The following is a 19966-nucleotide window of genomic DNA, read 5'->3' as shown; positions in this document are numbered from 1 at the left end:
CTGTAATTAGTCAGAAGGGTTGCTCTGAGCAATTCTGAGCTTTTCCCCACATGCTGACTGTGTTTTCCTATTCTCATTTTGACCCGAGGGTGAATTTTAGAACTCAAAATGAAGTGGAAATCTCCTGAGAAACATCATAACTTAATACATCTCTGCCTGGCCAGAAAATTCCTTAAAGAACCTTCTGACCTCTGTGCCTGAAGAATGTTGTTTTTCCTAGAGAGAACCAAAAAGAAAATATTTCTTACAGGTTTTTGTGAACATATTATTATCAAGAAAGGGCTTATTCTTTAGAGACACTAATTTCTAAGGCATTCCAGTTCTCTTTTGCAAATGATCTTTTTTCTTGCTTGTAGTGAGGACCAGCATGCCATACCACTGGCAGACCATTGCTTTACTCCCAGCAGAGCTGTCAGTTTGGCAGCTTAAATCATTAACTCTTGGTCTGTTTTCTTCTCCACAGGTTAAATATAAGGAGGGTTATGAGAAGATGAAGGGTAAGCTCATTGGAGTAAAAGCTGTGGAGGAGGATTCGCAGATGGCTCATTCCCTGCAGATGTCAAAGCTGCAGAGTGATCTGGAGTACAAGAAAGCCTTTGAGGGCACCAAGAGTCAGTTCCAGATCCCCATGGATATGGTTAACCTTGTTCATGCCAAAAAGGCTCAGAATCTGGCCACAGATATAGGATACAAGACGTCTCTCCATCAGTACACAGCCCTGCCTACCGACAGGAGAGTGGCATGGGCCAAGTGGGCCTACGGATTGCAGAGTGATGTAAGTCCAGAGCTTCCCCTCTTTCATCCCTCTCTCACCCTGACCATTCTCAGCCCCACTTAGGGCTGACTTTTTTCGGATGTTTATGCTTGTAATGCCATGACATCTTTATGCACATTATTTTTCAGCTAATAAACAGTGAATATTAACAGTAAATATTAGCCACTTATTTCCTCAAAAGGTGTATTTAAGTTATGCAGTGTTTCTGAGGAGGGTTATAACTCCGTTTATGAGCATGGCTTCTTCAAAGCCTACTTCAAATGCTAATAAAACACTGGGATCCCTATATGATATACATTTATTTTTGTTTCCTAATGTGCAGGGAGGTTAAATATTGTATGGTGATAAAACTGGTGATAAAATTCCGTATGGAGACCACATGTAACCATCAGATGAACTGCCTGATACTGTAAACAGTTAAGTTAAACTTTCCATTCTGAGGTTGTAAGTCAGAACTTTTCAAGGAGACTGAGATAGAAATGTGTACAGGCCTTGTTGAGGTATGGCTGCTGAAACCTTTGTGACATCCTTGAGAAATCTGACTTACAGCCAAGCATTTGAAATGCAGTCCTGCTTGCAGGAGAGATTTTGAGAGGAAAGTGAAAACTGCTCCTGTGCTCTCTTCCTTAAAGAAGGAAGGAAATGCATGGAAAAACAAACAAACCAAAATGCTTTCCCTCCAGTAAAAAAAAAGAGTATGCTTTGGGAAATGCTAAGTGTCACTTTCTTTTTATTGGAAGTCATGGATGATCTTTTAAAGAGTGCTCCATATGCAATAAAACTGAAATTAGAGTAAAAATTGCAAACAAAAGTAAGGTGTAACCACTTTTTAAAATTATCTTGCAAGGCATATTGCACAAGTGCTGGTGAGTCCTTATGCTTCTACTTCCTTCTGTGTATTTTTGCTTTCCTTGCAACTGTACAATAGTGAATAAAACAAAAGCAGGCACTAATTTGAGTTCATTGTTGTTCTGGAGATGTCTGAATCCTTTAATGGCATTTTAAGTCTATGAACAGCAACAATAGGACATTTTCTTTTCTTTGTCAGAACCGATACAGAGCAGATTTGAACTGGATGAAAGGAGCTGGATGGATAGCCACTGGGTCATTAAATGTGGAACAGGCTAAGAAGGCAGGAGAACTCATTAGTGAGGTGAGATTTCATGACAGCATGTAACAGAATTTGCTGCATAATGCGTGCAAAATGTCTGTATAAAATTAAAATAATTTCCACTCAAAGGGGAAAGAAGAAGGCATACCACATGAAAGCCCTCAAAACCCGGGATAGGACTGGTAATTAGAGGGAAACCAGATACCAAACACATGCCAGTAGGAGTCCATATAGCCTTTGCAAAAACAAAGTAGGTGACAAATGATATTATGAATAATAATGGCAATCAAACAGTGCTCAATTGCTACCCACTAGCCTACCTTTTTAATGAACCAAAACAAGAGAGATGATGAAAAGATGGAGCCATTGGACCCAGAGCCTCCTTTTGTAACAGATACACATTTCCTTCTTCCTTGTGTTTCATATATATTCATGCTAGCTATTGAAATTCATATAGATATCTCTGTCTATAGCTATCTATCAGCCCAAGTAGTTTTCATCTTTATTTCTCCCTATAACCAATACCACTTACAGGAGAAGTCAGACTCTAGAACACTTTGTGCCTGTCCCATAAGGCCTTCAAATGAAGTTCTGGTGGAAATGTTTAAAAGGTTCATAGCATTCTGTTTCTGTTATTTCAGAGGTAGTCCTGCTGACCAAATCTGTTGCTGTAAGAGATTGAATCCTGTGATTTTGCAACAACTATGATGCAGGAATCATGTGTCCATTTAATCTGTGATGTGTCAGAAAAATACAGTCATCCTTTCACAACTGACTGATTACTAACACTTTTTTTTTTCTCTCCATGTAATCATCCACTGTGAAGAAGGATGATATTATAGACACAATAAATTAGATCCTCAGCTAGTGTCAAACAAGGTAGCTTTATAAAAGCTGCTACAGTAATGCCAGCTGGAATTGTAACTGTGGGTCTGTATAGGTATTCCATTTGGGTGTTTCAGTAGTAAAAACTGCTGAGTAGAAATTTGACTCCCTAGGTTGTTAATCTCAACCTTTTTGTGAGTACTAAGTAATGTTAAGTTGCTATGAGCCTTGTCCTTTCATACATGTAGTGACCAGTCCTTCTAATCCTGATAAAAACAATTGCCAGGATATAATCTCTAGCAATTTTTTGCAGAGATGTTCTGGTCAACTCTGCTTTGTCTCCAAATTTGATTAAGACAAAGCATAAACCATTTTGTTCCCTGTTAAACTCAGTAAGATTGCTCAGTTCTAAGATATTACTTTTGGAAACCAAAACAGTACGTATAAGTTTATAATACTTTAAAGTGTTTGTGTGTTTTACATTGGTATTTTTAGTCTTCGAAGGGTCAAGATGCTTCAAATAAGGTTCTGTGGGTCACAGCTCAGTTTAAAGAAAATGACAAGCCATGAGTTTATCTCAGGCATTTGGAAAATTTACTATGGGCTATTTGTAGAAGTGATAAAGGTATTGATGGATTTAAGACAACCGCTGCAGGAAGGGAAGCTTTTAGTGATTTGGCCAAATGGAAAAATTGTCATTTTTCCACTGAACTTCCTACACCTAAATTATATATATATAACAAGACCAAGAAGCTCTCAGAAGCTACTATGAGTCCTTAACAGCGAGCAAAATTAATATAATTATCTAGAAGATATTGCATAACAATTAGGTACTGTGTCAAGGACTGCACAGATTTGCTGCAGGTTTAAGGAGGTAGCCTAAACACCTAACCAATAAGTTAAATAGTTGCCATTATTAACACACTGCAATTGTCTATCATTTCTTGCTTAAAGGAACTGGAAATTAAAAATGCAATTGGTCATACTCTATTTGAAGTATTGTAGAAAAGATTTTAAAATCCTGAGTTCTGGAGTATTAAGGCAAGCAGAACCTGATTTTGAAATATTTTTCTTATATTTAAGGACTAATTGGCAAAAGGTTATTGTTGAATTGAAACAAATATTAATCTGAAGGTACCTAGGACATAAAGATGAGGAAAGAGGAATAATAATTATGTTCACAAATTCACTCTAATCTCCAGCAACCTATGATTTTTCTCTTTCAAATAGCATGAAAGAGCAGCACAAAATTCACAGCTTTGATCTTTTTCTGCTCAACAGAAGAAGTACCGTCAGCATCCATATGCTTTGAAGTTTACCAGTATTAAAGACACTCCTGAGATGATCCAGGCTAGAATTAGTTATAACCAGGCTGTGGATGTAAGTTATAATGTATATACATTATGATTATAAGAGTGGTATCCTCTTTGAACGACCTGATTGAAGCACTGGCTTTCTCTCTCTTTCTTTCTCTGAGATTATCCTTTGCAACCATGAAACTTCTGTATTCTGGTGTGGTGCATCCCACAAAGAGCATGTTTCTAACTTGGATTGGGAAGAGATCCCATGGAAGTGAATGGGATTTTCATACAGAAAGCACTTTCTGTCCCATTTATTTTCAGAAGTAAAATTTAGGAGTAAGACTGACCTTTGACGTTTAAAGAATTTTGGCCTTCTGATATTCATTAAGGAAGAACATGTTTGGGGTTCTTTCCCCTTTTCAAACAGATCTTTCAAATTTCAGTTTCTGCATATTCTTTGGAAACAAAACGTAAGGCAGCATGACAAGGAAGGAAAAATAAATTATTTCAAGCTGTCATCCTGCTGAGAGAGAAATCCAGGAAGGGAAACCTTAAAGGGAAGAATTGAGGCTGTTTGGTGTTTAAACATGTTTATTTTTAATAGAAGAGCGATTTAAAAATATTGTAGACTTAACTGGGATAATACAGAAGTGAATAATAAGCAAAAGTCACTCAAAAAAGACAAGTTTCAAACATGAGAGAATGTTTTATTTTGAAAATAGATATTTTTAAAGTGAAGGAGAAGATGAAAGACTTTGTGTAAAACACATGCTATTGTAATACTTTTGGTGTCTGTGCCTTTGGTTTAATTAATAAGATCCAAAAGGCTTACATCTCAGGCAGGATAAATATAAGTAATTTTGTTTCACTGAGCCACAGTCAAAATCAGTCTGGTGCTCTACTTCTTCACACATGGAATTCTCATTAATTTTGCTCTTATGGAGCTGCAATAAAAGTGGGCCCAGCTGCTAAAAAAGTGTCAGACAGGTGAAATGGAGGAGTCCATTCTAATCTAGAGGGTCTCAAACTCTCCTGCAGAAATAACAGGGAAAGGCAAGTCAGGTGCTCCAGACATGGGTCATATCTAAGGCCAAGGAAAGGTGTCTGTCTGTACCCATCTGAGAGTTATAGTGTCAAGGAAAGAAGAAAACTAGGCTAGCAAAGAAAAGTAATATAAAAAGAACTCTGCATAGCCACTGCAGGGGAAGTTCCAGTTCCAGTTAATTGCATAGAACTCCTCTTATATGTCTGCAGACATCTGAAAGTTTTCTGGTCCTGGGCCAGCTCTGTGCTAGTCCTCCAAGGGTTGATGTGAGTGGCGTACACAGACCCCTCTTCTGTGATGGGATAAATCACCCTCTGAGGTGTTGGAATCTCTTCCCATTGGCTATTGGGCACCCCTTTGCAATTAACCCTGGAGATAAATTTGAAGTAATTGCACAAATAATTAGCATCCTATTTATCTGCTAAAATTGAACACCTTTGGAGAGGTGTTTGGGGGTCTTCAACTCCCTGTATTTCTGTGGGATTTCAAAGTGTTGGTGGGCTACTCATTGCTGCACGCCCTTTATTATTCTTCTCCCCACCTACATGTGTTAGAAGTTGTATCAAATTGATATTCAAATATCTGAATTTTCATATACATTGATTTACACACTCAAAACTTCAAGGAGCTCCTCTCTAGCATACTCTAGCTGATAAGTGTATCAGAGCCCAAATCCTTTTGAATCCATTTTGACTGATACAATTACCTGTATTTATTAATGCCTCTGCTGCTTTTCTGTAGTGTTTGCTTTCCATAAACTTAATTGTTAATGTTTTTGTTTGAACTAATGATTGAATATTTAGAGAGTACTTGCTACTGAAATTCATCTCTTTTTGCAGAGGCTGTACAAGGAGCATGGAGAGAGTATAAAGCATCAGTATACACCAACAACAGATCTTCCTGAAATCCTGCAGGCCAAATTAAATGCTATGAATATCAGTGAGGTATAAACCTTATCTTTGATATTTTAAAGGAAAGTGGAAATGTTGATAATGCTTCACTGTTTGTCCTAAATAGGAAATTATACTAGATTTCTTTAATTTCCCCCATATATGATCATTCTATTGTCTAAATATTTCTGAAGTAATGTGGGAAATCAAACTTCTTACCCAACTTCACCTACACTAGAAAGATTAAGAATGATCAAATAAATAGTCTTTTCTAATGGACATTTTTCTTGCAATAGTTCCTGTTGTGCTTTAATAGTTTCATTTGTGTTTGCCCTCTGCATTAGACTAGAATGAAACTCATCTGGTAACATTTCTAGGGTTTCAATAATGCTGTGATGCCAACCCTCTGAACAGCAACTCTTCTTTATTTCTGTTCCATATTTCCTAGACTCGTTACAAGGAGTCCTGGAGAAGGATGAGAGATGGTGGCTACCAGCTGAAATTGGATGCCATCCCCTTCCAGGCAGCAAAGGCTTCGGGTGAAATCATAAGTGATGTACGTGAACCTACTGCTGACACTGTCCAGTAGGACGTGCCAGTCACTCCAGACTGCATCTGCCCTGCTGAATGACTTTTCATGGGAACAGCATGTCCAGCCAGCTCTGCATCTGGGAGACATCTGGCCTCAGACTAGTTAGTGTTGCTTTTGGAGGTGCAGGCACAGTGAGGTGTTGTTGGTGAATAAGGAAAGGCAGGTTTGTCAAAGCAAAGCTGAGCAGTTTACCTGCTGCAGTGACTGCACAGTCACAGGGATTGCAGTTGGGCGAGGTCTTCCTAGAACTCACTAAATCTTTATTCAGATTTATTATCATACTGAATATTGTCAAAATTGACTATCTTATGAAAGCCCTTTTATTCAGGTATTAACAGCTGGACTAATACTTCTCTTTATTCCTATCCACATTTCTCATCTTACTTCCTTTTTAGCACAAATATAAAGAGGCCTTTCAGAAAATGAAAGGGCAGATGGCTGGCTCATGTGGCCTGGATGGTGACATTCATATTGCTCATTCAGTCCGAGCAACATCTCTGCAGAGTGATGTAAGTACAAGGAAGGAGATGGGGGCATTCCTGAATTGGTTTCCTAACTGGGAGTAGTTCCTCAAGGAAGATGCACTTAGCTGTGGACTAACTGTAGAATGGCCTACTAATTTAAAACCCAGGGCTTTCTGTCCCACTTTCCAGATATATTAATATAATTGTGATATTCTTGCTATTCTTCTATGTTCTTTACACTAACATTAATTTGGCAGTAAAAGAAGCCTGTGTTCTAGCACACTTCCCTGCTTCATAGCACTGCTGCCTATCACAGGATATTTTACTCTGTGAAAGCATCACTCAGAAGCAAGTCTAATTGAGAATAAGCACTGGCCTTTGTACAGAAGTAAATGAAATTACTTATTCAGTGTTGATTTTCAATTTATTGTTTTTCTGAAAGACCAAAGGATGAATGAGTTTATGCAAATTCAAGTTGGACTTTTTTGATTGGGGAATGGTTCCCACCTGGTCTTGACATGAGCTAAGAATGACATCATTTGTTGTTTGCTATAAGAATTGTAACTTCAGTGCATTTTGAAGACTGTGGCTTGATCCAGAAAGCAGCAAAATATATGGGTGTGTGTTCATGGTTCTCAGAAGTGCTGGTCTTGTAGAGATGGCAGGCTTAGACAAACAGCTAGTAGAAAGTGTTTGAAGAATTCATCCATCTGTCAGGTGTTATAAGTTATTTGATGACCTCAATAATTTTGGATAGTTATTATCCTGATGAACAGCCCGAACATCTCAAATTTGCATAATCTGATTGGGAAATGTCATGTGAAAAAAGTTCTTTGAAGATTTCTGCACCTTTCTTCACTTGGACAGAGACGAGAAGTGAAAAATACTAACCCAGCACTAAATATTAGTCTAGAATTACGAAACTAAACTGGCCAAATCAACAAATATTTTCACCTGAGGGTTTTTTCCTAATTCTAATATAAATAAGGTTGCTTGCATGTTTTACTCAGGCAGTAGCTGCCTCTTTTTGTGGCACATTTAAAAAATGCAGTAAATTAGGACTTGTCTTGCCAGTTTGCTTTATTTTATAGGTTCAATGTATCAAGCTGTAACAAATAAATAATCTCAGTTTAATATAATATAGATGGCTACTTTTTGATGAAGTTTAGGCTGCCACATATTCTAATTATGATTATTGATCTTTCACAGTATGGTTAAACAAGTTAGGCAACTTGTTTTAAAAAGAATAATTTATACTGCAAAATGGAAGAAATACGAGGAACGTCTCTTCTGATCAAAACCTGAATTTTAATTACTTTGCTGTGATATCTATGTGATCTGTTTCTCACTTGACAGGTGAAATATAAGCAAGGTTTTGAGGACACAAAGTCTCACTTCCACCTGCCTCTGGATATGATGCCCTTGGTGCATGCCAGGAGGGCGCAGTCGCTGGTCAGTGAGCAGGAGTACAGGCAGCTGCTCCACCAGTACACGGCCCTGGCTGACGACGTGAGGCTGCGCTGCGCCCAGAACGCCTACAGGCTGCAGAGTGAGGTGACTGCAGAGTGTCACAGGGGTGCTTCCTGTTGGTTCTGGTGCAAAACAGTTCTGCTCCAACTCGTGACAGCTGGCAGCAAGTGTTTGAGCAGAGCTGAGGGATAAGCAATGGCTGTTCCCCCTTGATTACGTGGAGGAACGAGACATTTGTCTTACTGCGCAGTGAACAATGTGTAGTAGAGATACTACTAGAGTATCTAGTAGAAACTAGAGGATAAAGTCTAGTAGGAACTAGAGAAACTAGAGATAAAGCCTAGTGGTCTTTGATGTTTGGGTAGAGAAGGGTTTGCAAGTGAGGATGATTGGACAGTTGGTAAAAATACCCATTTTAATGCAAACCCTTTACCAACTGGTGTTTACTACTTGGTTTGGGTCTGGGTGAAATTTCATGTGTACTTCCACAAGAAAGATTGGATTTGTAAGACACTTATAAGCTCTGGCCCAAGGCACATCCATTAAAATTCTAAGTATGAGCTTTATTCCCTACATAGTCTTGAGTTAAATTAACTAAATATTGCCTTACAAATCTGCAGGCAGAGCCTTGAGCAAAGGGCTTTTCATAGATGACATTGCCCCTGCAGACCTCAGGAGGGGCTGTATCTTAAAAACCTACCTGGCCACAAAATGCTACTATATATCACTGTAACATATCAGCCAACAGACTTAGAGATGACAGGATGTGTCCAAACAAGTGTAATCCTAATTTGGGTGAAATGCACATAATCAGAGATTCTGAGGTAGGTTTCCATCCATCCTACTCCTCATCCTTCTCATTATGAAATGAAATAATATTCTTGTGATGTATTTATCAGGAACCTATTGGTAACTTTTTAAAAACTAATATTTACAGGGAGTCACCGCTCGGTTTGGTGGTCTGGAAAATATTTTAATGATGTGTATGCAATGGTTCAGTGCTATTTTTCCTTAGTGTTCCTTGCTTATATTATGACCATTCAGAACTGTTAAAAATCAAGGCTAGTTTTTCTGCAGTTTCTTCTACTTAAAAGAGAAAAGAAAAAAACCTTATTTTCTTATGTTTTTATGAACTGGTCTTATTTTATGTATATTTATAAATCAATAATATCTACCTGTGATTTATGTATTATATATGAAGAAAATTCATGTACCTAAAAAAGGTTTTTTCAAGGTTACAAATGGAAGACAGAAGTTGAAGCAGCATTTGGTGTTCATGAGGCTCAGTAGTCCTCAGAATCTTACATCTGTGCTGTAGATCTGCCAGGGCTGTGTTCACACAGACACATTCATAAACACAAGATCTTAGGGCAATGTGTACAAACTCTCTGTGGTAGATACTAATTTTAATGGAGTCATTGCATATTTTTGGGTGAATAAATATAGGACATCTCAAATGCAAACTCGTAATTACTTCTGCTTGGTTTTCCTTAGAATTTATATCGCTCTGACATGAACTTTATGCGAGGCATTGGATGTATTACCCCAGGGGCCCTGGAGATTGAAGGGAAGAAGAAAGCTTCTGAACTCATCAGCGAGGTAACAAAAGAGGGGTTTGATTTCTCCACTACGAACAAGAGTTTGCCAGATGTCTTTCTATTAGACTGGGCTGGCAAAGTGACTCACTGGATAATGCCAGACTCCCTCCCCTTGCGTTTGATCATTCCGCTCGTGTCCTAACTGCAGATGGGTGAACCTGATGGAGTTTTAGGCTTTGCAAACTTTGCTAACTTATTTTGCAAGTCTTTTCTCCCGTGTTTCAGACCCAGGAGATATTTTATTTTATGTTATTTATTTAGGAATTTAAATGGGCTTTTTCAACTGAAAGTAAAGCTGTGCCTATCTGTAATAAGTACCTTGTACTATTTCTCCAAAATTAGAATGAGCTTTGCAGTGCCCAGAGTATTACGGGGTCCTCATCTCTACTTCTGTTTTACAGTCAGTCTGTTTTTCACTTGCTGCTTTTGTGTGCTGTTGTTTTTCTCCCTCTGTAACTGGACTTCTATTTCATCGGTCATGCTCTCTTCATACAGTCTCTCATAGTTTCAAATCCTGCATCTCTTGCCTGTATTCACATAGATATGAAATGAGGAAAAGTAGGAGGTGTGTTCTAGGGAACAAGTGTCTGCTTGCAGTGATCTTGCAGTTGTTTTGTTCACAATTCTGACACCGGGCCACAGGCCAGGTGAAACCTTTTTATCTCACAAAAAAATCCAGTGGGTTTGTGAGCTTCTTCTCTCTCTGGACTGGATTGCCTTTGCTGTAATTCCACTACCCTGGGTTAATGACACCAAGGGATGAAATAATCTCGTTACTGTTTTCAGCATATTCAGCACGGCAGCACTTTTCTTTCATGTCTTATTCCTTATTTACTTTTCATTTTCTCTGTGAAACTTGAATGTACCTAACTCAGAATAGCAAAAGGTAAATTAGTCTAAGGATCAATAGACAAACTAGAGTTTTAAGCAGAAGAAGCAGTGGAATTCCACTAGAATTGGAAAACATCCCTTATCTGACAAGGCAATTTACTTATTCTGCTCATTTTTCTTTGTGTGTGAACTCAGAGTAAATATCGTCAGCAGCCACATTCCTTCAAGTACACATCGGTGACAGACTCTCCTGGCCTCCTTCATGCAAAATTCAGCAATATGATTGCTAATGAGGTAGGCTCTCCCAACGTGCTTTTCAAAATGCAGCAAGCTGGGGATGGAGAACTGGCAAAGAGACAAAACAAAATGCATAAAAAAAGTAAAAGCATCACTGATTTCTGCTTTTTCACTGTTAGATCACTTTTTTCCCCAAAAAACATTTAATTTCATTTTCAATTCAATCTCTTTCAAAAAGCTCACATAGTAACCACATAACAGAGTTCCATTATCAAGATTTTTGCATGAAACAGAGACTCAAAAACCAGGACTGTGGGGTATTCTAGAGGGAGCTCATTTGCATAGTATGATCCACTTTTGAGGGCTTCTCAAAGAGCCTTTTCTTTTTTAGAAAAGAATCACTGTTCTAAACTCTGAAAAACAAGACAAAACCTATAGAAAAATTATCAAAATCATATATAACAGCTTGAAGAAAAAATTAAAGCTAGAAAATATGCCCAGTCTACCAGAAATACTTGCCTTTTTGCTTCACACACAGTCATGATGCCCTTAGAATTCTTAGGTCTACTTTTGCCTTGCTGGGAATGTAACAATTCAAGGCTGAGAATGTAGTGGTTTGGCATCATCATATATTTATTAAAATTAGTTTAAATGTCCTTTATGCCCAGCAAAAGCCCTATATCTTTATGCCCAGAAAAAAACTTTGCAATTTCAATGATATTCTCAGCTATTTTCAATGATGGCTGACTACAATTGTCACAATCATTAACAACTTAAGTACTGCTGTTGCATTATTGAAACAAGAGAGAAAATTAATTTCAGTTGTCTCTTTGATCTCTATGCTAGCGCCTGTATAAAGCAGCAGGAGAGGACAGTCGGCATCACTACACACCAACACTGGGTCTGCCAGAGTTTACACGGGCAAGAATAAATGCAGCCAACCTCAGTGATGTAAGAATTTGTTCTGTATTTCTTACAACTTATTTCAGATGCAGGATGAATTGTGCAGTGGCAAGGAAGATGAATAAGTAGATGAAATTTGAGGTCTATTCTATTTATGCTTTCCTTGATTTGATTATAATCAAATTAAATCTTCATTAGCATATATACGGTTGTGAGTAAATTAAATCTACATAAAGAACGAGACATGTTCTGTCTGAGTTAGTAGGATTTCCCAAAGATAATTTAAAAAAAATTCCTTTGATTATAAAGAATGAGACTGTAACACAGAATAACAAATGAAAGATGGTTCCTTTGTTTGTTCCTTTGTGCATTTAAAAGTAAAGCAGCAGTCTACATGTGCCTTTCCTACTTTAGGCAAAATACAGAGAATCTTGGCATAATCTACGTGCTCAAGGCTACAAGCTGACAATGGAAGCACTCCCGTTCCAGACTGCCAGGGCCTCCAGAGAAATTGCCAGTGATGTGAGTTGAATGATTCAACCTCCCTTCTTGCCTAATTTCTGTTAACTTCATGTAAAACAATGTCTAAAGCAGATTTTACTGAATTAAAGCAACTCCATAACCATGTGAGACAAGTGTGAGACAGAATATATTACTTATGAATGAGATTCTTTGTGTGAATTAGGAAAAAAAGAAGAGGAAAAATTGCTGCTAATCGGGAACCAGGCCAGGTTAAACATCTTCCAGTGGGAAATTGCAAATGAATTAAAGTATTTGCCAACAGAAAGAAAAGGGATTCTGCTCATTTTCAGGCTGTTGGCTCCTCATATCATAAAGTGCCTAGTAACTTTGTGCACTCTGTTTAGAGCTGACTTTTGGAACTACTTAGTATTTCCAAATTGAAATGAAGTCAGAAAAAGCTGAGGGTTCTTTGAATCTCCAAAAAATCAGGAGTTCCCTGTCTGGTTAGGAAGTAAAAATCAGTTTTAATTCCTGTAAATATGTATCCCCTTAACTTCTAAAATAGAAGAAAAAAGTCATCTTATCCTTATAAATATCCTATCATTTGGATTGTTGTATACAAAACACACAGACATGGTGGTACCCATTTCTCAGAAGGCCTAAGTTCATCCCTCCTTCACAAGATATTTAATAAATTCTAGGAAGATGGAAACAGTCTTCATTTTGTGTAGTACTTAGTTGCATACTTTATCTCTTATGTGATAAAATATGAATATGTTTCACACGTGTTTCTTTAATGAAGCAACCATTTCTAATTGTAATTTATAATATATACTTAACCATATTTTGCAGAGTGCTTTTTGTTACAGCTTCAGATCTGCTCTAGAGAGTACAAGTCCATAATAGAATTACATCCACTTACAACAGATCTGAATTTGGCCCTTCATCTTGGAAGCACTTTATAAACATTAGATGCTGTAATTTAATCCCCACAACTCTCTTGTGTGGTAGATAAGTGTTATTATCCCATTTCAACTACATTATGAACTCTTCAGGGCCCAGGCCTTCCCTTTAAAGTTCTAAGCACCCTGTTGATGCTGTATAAATAAGCATTATCATCATCATCACTATTTCACAGAGAGGATAAATGCAAGATCACAGGGAGAGTCATAGTCTCAGCTAAGATGAGAATGAGGGGTTGCTGGTTCTTATTCTTTCCAGGAAAACTGAATTTACTCTTTAAAATAGCTGTGTGGCATTTGCAAATCTGAAGGCTACAGAGTGCACGGTGTTTTGCTTTTGTATAGATTTCTTTTTCTTCTGTCTTTTGTTTGTTTTCCTCACATTCTCATTCTCTATTCTGATGGGAATCGAATTCTTAGAGAGATAATAAAAGTACATGATTTGAGGTTAAACATGATCAGTGTTTTGGGCATATTCAGAAAACACAATGAGATGCACTTAACTTAAATGTTGCAGCTCTGGTAGTATCTGAATTTGAGAGCAATGAGATATTCAAACAATTGCTTTCTACTGCTACATACTGGTTTTACAGAAAACGTAGATGTTTTAGTAATTTATTCTAAGTTATTTGGAATAGCTGGTCTAAGTTGGCACATTTTCACTTTTATCCTTTTTCTAAATTTTTTAGTACCAATATAAACACAATTTTGTGATGGAGAGAGGAAAATGCATTGGTGCCAGAAGCGTTCTGGATGACGCCAGGTTACTGCACTGCTTGCATGCTGCCAAATTACAGAGTGAACAAGAGTACAAGAAGGGATCCCAAGACATGTGGTCTCAGTTTCATCTGCCCATGGACATGGTCAATCTTGTCCATGCCAGGAAAGCCCAAGCTTTAGCAAGTGATCAAGATTACAGAAAGAGACTCCATGAATTTACAGCGCTTCCTGAAGACATGAAGATGAAGTGGGCCAAAAGAGCCCACATGCTGCAGAGTGAGGTAAAATCTTTCTTTTGGACCCTACCAGCCTCAGTAGGTAGGATGCACCAGTAGCTCAGGCTACTCCTACATCCCTGAGAGGGACAGGATAGGATGTGAGGGAGAACCTCAGCGCTTGGCTCTCTCCTTTAGAACCCCGAGTCAGGAGACCAGACAAATGGTGATGATGGTTTTGCCTGATACCCACGCTGCCTAGTAGAGTAATGCACAGCACACATGAGTTAGGTGATCGTCATGTCCTTTGTACATATAGGGGAGAACAAAAATGAAATTTGGATGATTGGATTAAAGTCACACAGTGAGACACCATGACTCTGAATTCAGGATTGTTTGGATTGTGGGCACTTTGCTAACTTTCACTTTTTATTGGCTCTGCTTGATTTTCTTTAATAGATTAGGAGCTAAAAGCAAGCCTTTAATGTGAGTAAAGAAAGAGTAATGTGTCCTCCTAAAAATGGGGTTAACGAGGAACCACGAACCAGATAAAATAATTAGTATTCCTGACTTGTACTCACCTCATAAAATTATTTCAAAAGAGGTTCTTTTACGCCCAGTACAAACAGGTTATTACTTACTGCTTTGAGTCATACTAATTCACTCGTGGGGCCTTCTCTTGTAACTTGCATATGATACATAATTTAATTCCTGGTGGAACGAACAAATGCAAACAGTTTGGCTTTACGATCTGATATGTGCATGGCAAATGAAAAATCTCAAAATGTGAATATGAACCAGGGAGTTTTTTAAAAAACCTTAATAGCTGTGGATACAAAACTGATAGTTAACGATTTTCATTTTTAACAGCATCGCTATAAATCAGACCTGAACTTCATGAAAGGAGTTGGTTGGATGGCTCTGAGATCTCCACAGATAGAAAGTGTAAAGAAGGCTGGAGAGCTCATCAGTGAGGTAACTGATAAATCTTTCATGGGATAGCAAGTCTGTAGGAATTGTTTACCATCAAGGCTCCTCGTTACATGACACTTACGAATGTAGCTTATCATTTCCTTTTGATGTGGGAGCCTGTTTATACAAGGTGTAAGTTACCAAGAGGCAGTATGGGAGACGCAAGTCCACTGTGTGACACCTGCTGAATATTTTCCATTCCAAATGAAACACAGGAGTATAGGCAAAACATGTAGCAATAAATAAATGCAGGAAACTCCATTATGAAATTCTAAGCAGGTGGTTATGGAAGTGTAGAAAGATACAGCACTGACAACCACCATGAAGGGGCATTTGCCTGCTCAGTATCATGCATTAATGGAGAAAAATTATGAGCTGTCAAAAGCGTAGTGTTCAAAAGCTTTTTGCATGTCAATTTTGGTGGGAAGTCTTTTGTGCACACACACACATAGACACACTCACAAAAAAGTTCTGTGCCTGACACAAAGGCATCCCCAGTCCCTAGCTGAAAGAGCAACTGAGACTAAAGCAGAACAGCGGCTTCAGGAAAGTGTCTTTTATGTTTTACCCCAGTTATCACACTCCTGGAATTGTCATATATCATTAACAGAAACATCTCCTGTTTTTTTTTCCTTTGTTTGTTTTTGTTGCCTCCTGCCCCTCTCAGATAAAGTACCGTCAGAAGCCAGAAAGTCTGAAGTTCACTGCTGTGGCTGACTCTCCGAGTTTGATTCATGCCAAAAACAGCTACCTCCAGTGCAATGACGTAGGTTTCATTCTAATGTATAAGTGACCTTAACTTTTGCTGTACCATAATGCTTAAAAGAATTGATCTTGACATTGCTTCCAGTATCACCTGCATTCAATGACTTTTGGCCCCACAGAGGCTGTACAAGGCTGGAGGTTCTGAAGACAGGCACAGGTACACCCTGCCTCCCGATCATCCGGATTTCATCCGAGCCCGCCAGAATGCACTCTACATCAGTGATGTGAGTAAACCTTCTCCTTTGGGAAGCTGGATTGGTAAACTTCTTTGGGAATAAAAACTTTCATGTATGTAGAAGCCAATTCTCTGAGCCTGACCAGAACTAAAAGAAGCCAGAGGCAGTGAACAGCCAACATGTTGCTAAGTTTGGGCTGGAGGAGTCGGGTAAAGTCTGCTAATTTTTCTTTTGAGCATTCATTTAATTTTCTAGGGCAGTAAGCTATTATTAAGGGTTTCAAACCTTCATTATAGAAATGATTAGTTACAAATGAAAATCTTTTTGGTTTTCTTTGGGTGAGGGAGGAGGGAGAAGCCTCTTTCCTAGACTATGTATTCTACCTTTCTGAAGCTGTAACACTGTGTTGAAATGATCCCTTAGGCGTAGTTGTCATAAATCTGGATGTAACTGAATCAGGGAGTGGAATTAGTTTAAAGAGAATTTGTTTCCACATTATCTCATACAGAGGAATTCAGTCTATTCCTGATGTCATGTTCCCTGACTAAATAGCTGTTGTCTTTACCTGTAGGGTCAGAATAACCTTAGTTTGCTAGGAGCTTTGAGATAGGTGAAAGAAACAAGTAGAAATTACATTTTGAAGCAATACAGGAAAATGTAAAAAGTCAAATAATATGTGCAAGGATTGCACACAAATGAAAGGTCATCCCTGTTAGCAGGGTGTACAGTGATGCTTACATTGCTTCTGCCCTGGCTGTCTTGCAGGATTTCTGGCATCTAAATTTACTTTCAAATTTATTACCACCTAGCAGCACAGCCACCAGTGAAAGAGAAGATTGTCTTAAAATGTGGAGTGGATTTTGTGTTCCTTTTCCTATGGCCACAAACCCCAGGAGGGGTGAATCAAAGACTTACAGAAAGCAAATGAATAAAATCAGAAGGGGAAAGCTGAAAGTGTCAGCTAAGATACCATGGCTGTGTAGTAGGACCTGCAGACTGGAAGCTATTTTAAGAAAGCTACTAATGGAAGAAGAACCAAATCTAGAGCAACTTCTCTTCAGGATATAAATGTGATTCACATCCTCAAAGTCACATTAGAACCGGCTGTTATTCCACATGAGTTAATGAAGCCACATGTGGCTGGGGATAGAGATGAGGATCATTTGAAAAGCTTGAAATAACTGGTATTGAAATTAGGATGCCAGGAAACCCAAGACACTGTGAGTGGATGCATCAAAAGAGAGAATAAGGGCAATATCAATGCAATATTGATGTGACTGATGCATCACGGTTTCTAATAGAAATTAAATCACATCAAAAACAACCACATTCAAGTACAAAAGGAAACCCTGGTGGCACTTTTCAGATGAGGCATTTTATCATTATGGTGAATAGAAAAGAAGTTGAAGTGCTATAGAACTGGATCAAAACCTTGGAGATAGTACTGATGACTCTTGATACAAATAAGCCCAGTAGGATAAAACATTTATTATTGCAGTTATGGGACTGCGTTTAAGAAACTGCAGGGGGAAATGACTTTTTTGTTCTTTTCTTTTCAACACAGAAATTGTATAAAACATCCTGGGAACAGACAAGGGCATCTGGCTATGATTTTAGGATTGACGCCATCCCATTCCAGACAGCAAAGGCTTCAAGAGAGATTGCTAGTGATGTAAGAATTGTTCTGCTTCAAACACCTCCCAACCCTCTTCCCAAGCCACCCCATCCTGCAAAAATGGGTGAAGTCTGACATGAGTGAACATTATTCTGATATGGAAAATTGGTGATCCAATGAAACAAAGTGCTAGTTAAGTGCAACGATTTCCAGCTAAAGTCTGTCATTAGTAATGTCCAATACCAGGCTGTTCTGTCTTATGTCCCAAGAGTTTTTCTTGGGAAGAAAACATATTATGATTTTATCAAATAATATAGGTACTAGGCTATGAATAGTTAAAGCATGGTCTAGGATAAAGTGGGTTATCTTTGAACACAGAAGACCACAGCTGGCAAGAAAGCTAAAAATGGAGGAGCTTCATTGGTTGAGCTCTGTATTGTGTGTACCCAAGAGTGCAACAGTAGGAGGATCTCTGATTACTTTTGAGAGATGAGCATTTTGGGCCCCCTAAGTCTTTCCACTCCTTTAAAAATGAGCACAAAAGTAATTCTTCTAAAGTGTCTTGTTAGATTAGGAGATGTGGTTTGATATCAAACAAACCCTTGGTCTTTGTGCACTACAGGAAACATGATTGATAGCCAGGGGAAGATAAGTTATTTCATAACAGAATTTGAAGGTAATTTGAATGTGAAAATGAGATTTTTCCTCTGTACTTCCTGCAGTACAAATACAGAGAAGCCTTCCTGAGAGACAGAGGCCAGCAGATTGGATTCCTCAGTGCAAATGACGATCCCAAAATCAGACATGTCCTCAGAGTGGGGAAACTCCAGAGCGATCTCCAGTACAGGAGTGATTATGCCCTAAACATGGCACAGTTCCAGAGTCACCTCAACCAGCCAGGATTCCTCCATGCCAAGAGAAGCCAGCAGCTTGCAAGCAATGTTAACTACAGGCAGCCCTTGCACCAATACACTTGTGACCCTGAGCAGCTAAATGTGAAACATGCAAAGCAGGCCTACAAGCTGCAGAGTGACGTAAGTGTGGCTGAGTGACATGGTCCTTCCCTGGGCTGGGGGCTGTCTGTGCAATCTCCTTTGCTAACCTTACCTGCTAACAAAATCACCTTGAAAGAATCACAGTCTGCTTGCTAAAAAGGAATAATTTGTTTATTATTGACTCTGCTACTCCTTTATATGCTCTCTGTTGAATACCCAGGGTGTGTGATTTGGTTAGAGCTCAACAAAATAATACATCCTGGTGCACGTTTCATTCTCTCAGATAAAATACAAGTCTGACTTGAACTGGCTCAGAGGCATTGGCTGGACTCCCCCAGGCTCTCACAAAGTTGAAATGGCAAGAAGAGCTGCTGAGCTGGCATACCTTCGGGAAATGGGATTGCTGCAGCCTTCTTCTCAGTACAGACCTGGAGCTGTAAGTATAGCAAACCATCCTTCTCACAAAGCCCAACAGCTCTGCTCCTTAACCTGCACACATCCTGTCTAATGTTTCTGAATGCTTCCTGGAGTCTACAGTTCTCCGTACTGTCTGAACAGGATATGTGCACTTCCCTCATGAAGCTTTGTGCCTTAGTGTACATCTTAATTTGAAAGAACCATTGAAGGGAATTCAGCAGTGTCATGTCAGGATGTGTTTCCCCCAACCTGTGGATGATGTCAGATCTCCAAGTGTCCTAGTACCTCTGAGGAAAGCAGAAGCAGAGGCAGAAGGGACTCCCCATGGAACTCTCATCCTCTTTTCCTAATTTCATCAGGAACCATGTGTTGCCATGTAATTCAGTGTTGCCCTGTAATCTCCTACCAGCCATATTGACAGGCAGAGTGTAGTCTCCTGACAGATAATACGTGATGTGGGAGGCTTTGTGCAAAGGGGCAATGCTCCAGCCTCCTCTGCCTCTGTCCAGCTTAAGGTTAAAGATATTACAAGAAGGGATCTTCCAGGCTTTCCTTCTGTCACAGGGATAACTCCCAGTCTTCAATGTCCCAGCACAAGAGAGCAGAAATCCATACAGGAATCTTG

General features: G+C 38.8%; 1 protein-coding gene across 1 annotated transcript in view; it reads left to right on the top strand.

The window, feature by feature from the left end:
• The window catches only part of NRAP (nebulin related anchoring protein), a 47264-nt gene that overhangs the window by 26293 nt on the left and 1005 nt on the right, over positions 1–19966 (top strand). Inside the window, exons 24-41 of the mRNA XM_009087178.4 lie at positions 464–775; positions 1824–1928; positions 3993–4091; positions 5897–6001; positions 6396–6503; positions 6935–7048; positions 8360–8557; positions 9968–10072; positions 11098–11196; positions 11986–12090; positions 12457–12564; positions 14156–14467; positions 15272–15376; positions 16041–16139; positions 16258–16362; positions 17879–17986; positions 18652–18963; positions 19208–19360. Of these exons, the coding sequence (XP_009085426.2) occupies positions 464–775; positions 1824–1928; positions 3993–4091; positions 5897–6001; positions 6396–6503; positions 6935–7048; positions 8360–8557; positions 9968–10072; positions 11098–11196; positions 11986–12090; positions 12457–12564; positions 14156–14467; positions 15272–15376; positions 16041–16139; positions 16258–16362; positions 17879–17986; positions 18652–18963; positions 19208–19360 (2652 nt within the window). The remainder of the gene's footprint in view (positions 1–463; positions 776–1823; positions 1929–3992; positions 4092–5896; positions 6002–6395; positions 6504–6934; positions 7049–8359; positions 8558–9967; positions 10073–11097; positions 11197–11985; positions 12091–12456; positions 12565–14155; positions 14468–15271; positions 15377–16040; positions 16140–16257; positions 16363–17878; positions 17987–18651; positions 18964–19207; positions 19361–19966) is intronic.

This window comes from Serinus canaria, chromosome 6, assembly GCF_022539315.1.
Source record: "Serinus canaria isolate serCan28SL12 chromosome 6, serCan2020, whole genome shotgun sequence".
Classification (NCBI taxonomy): Eukaryota; Metazoa; Chordata; class Aves; order Passeriformes; family Fringillidae; genus Serinus; species Serinus canaria.
The sequence above is the reverse complement of the archived record's forward strand: the minus strand, read 5'-3'. Positions and strand labels throughout refer to the sequence as shown.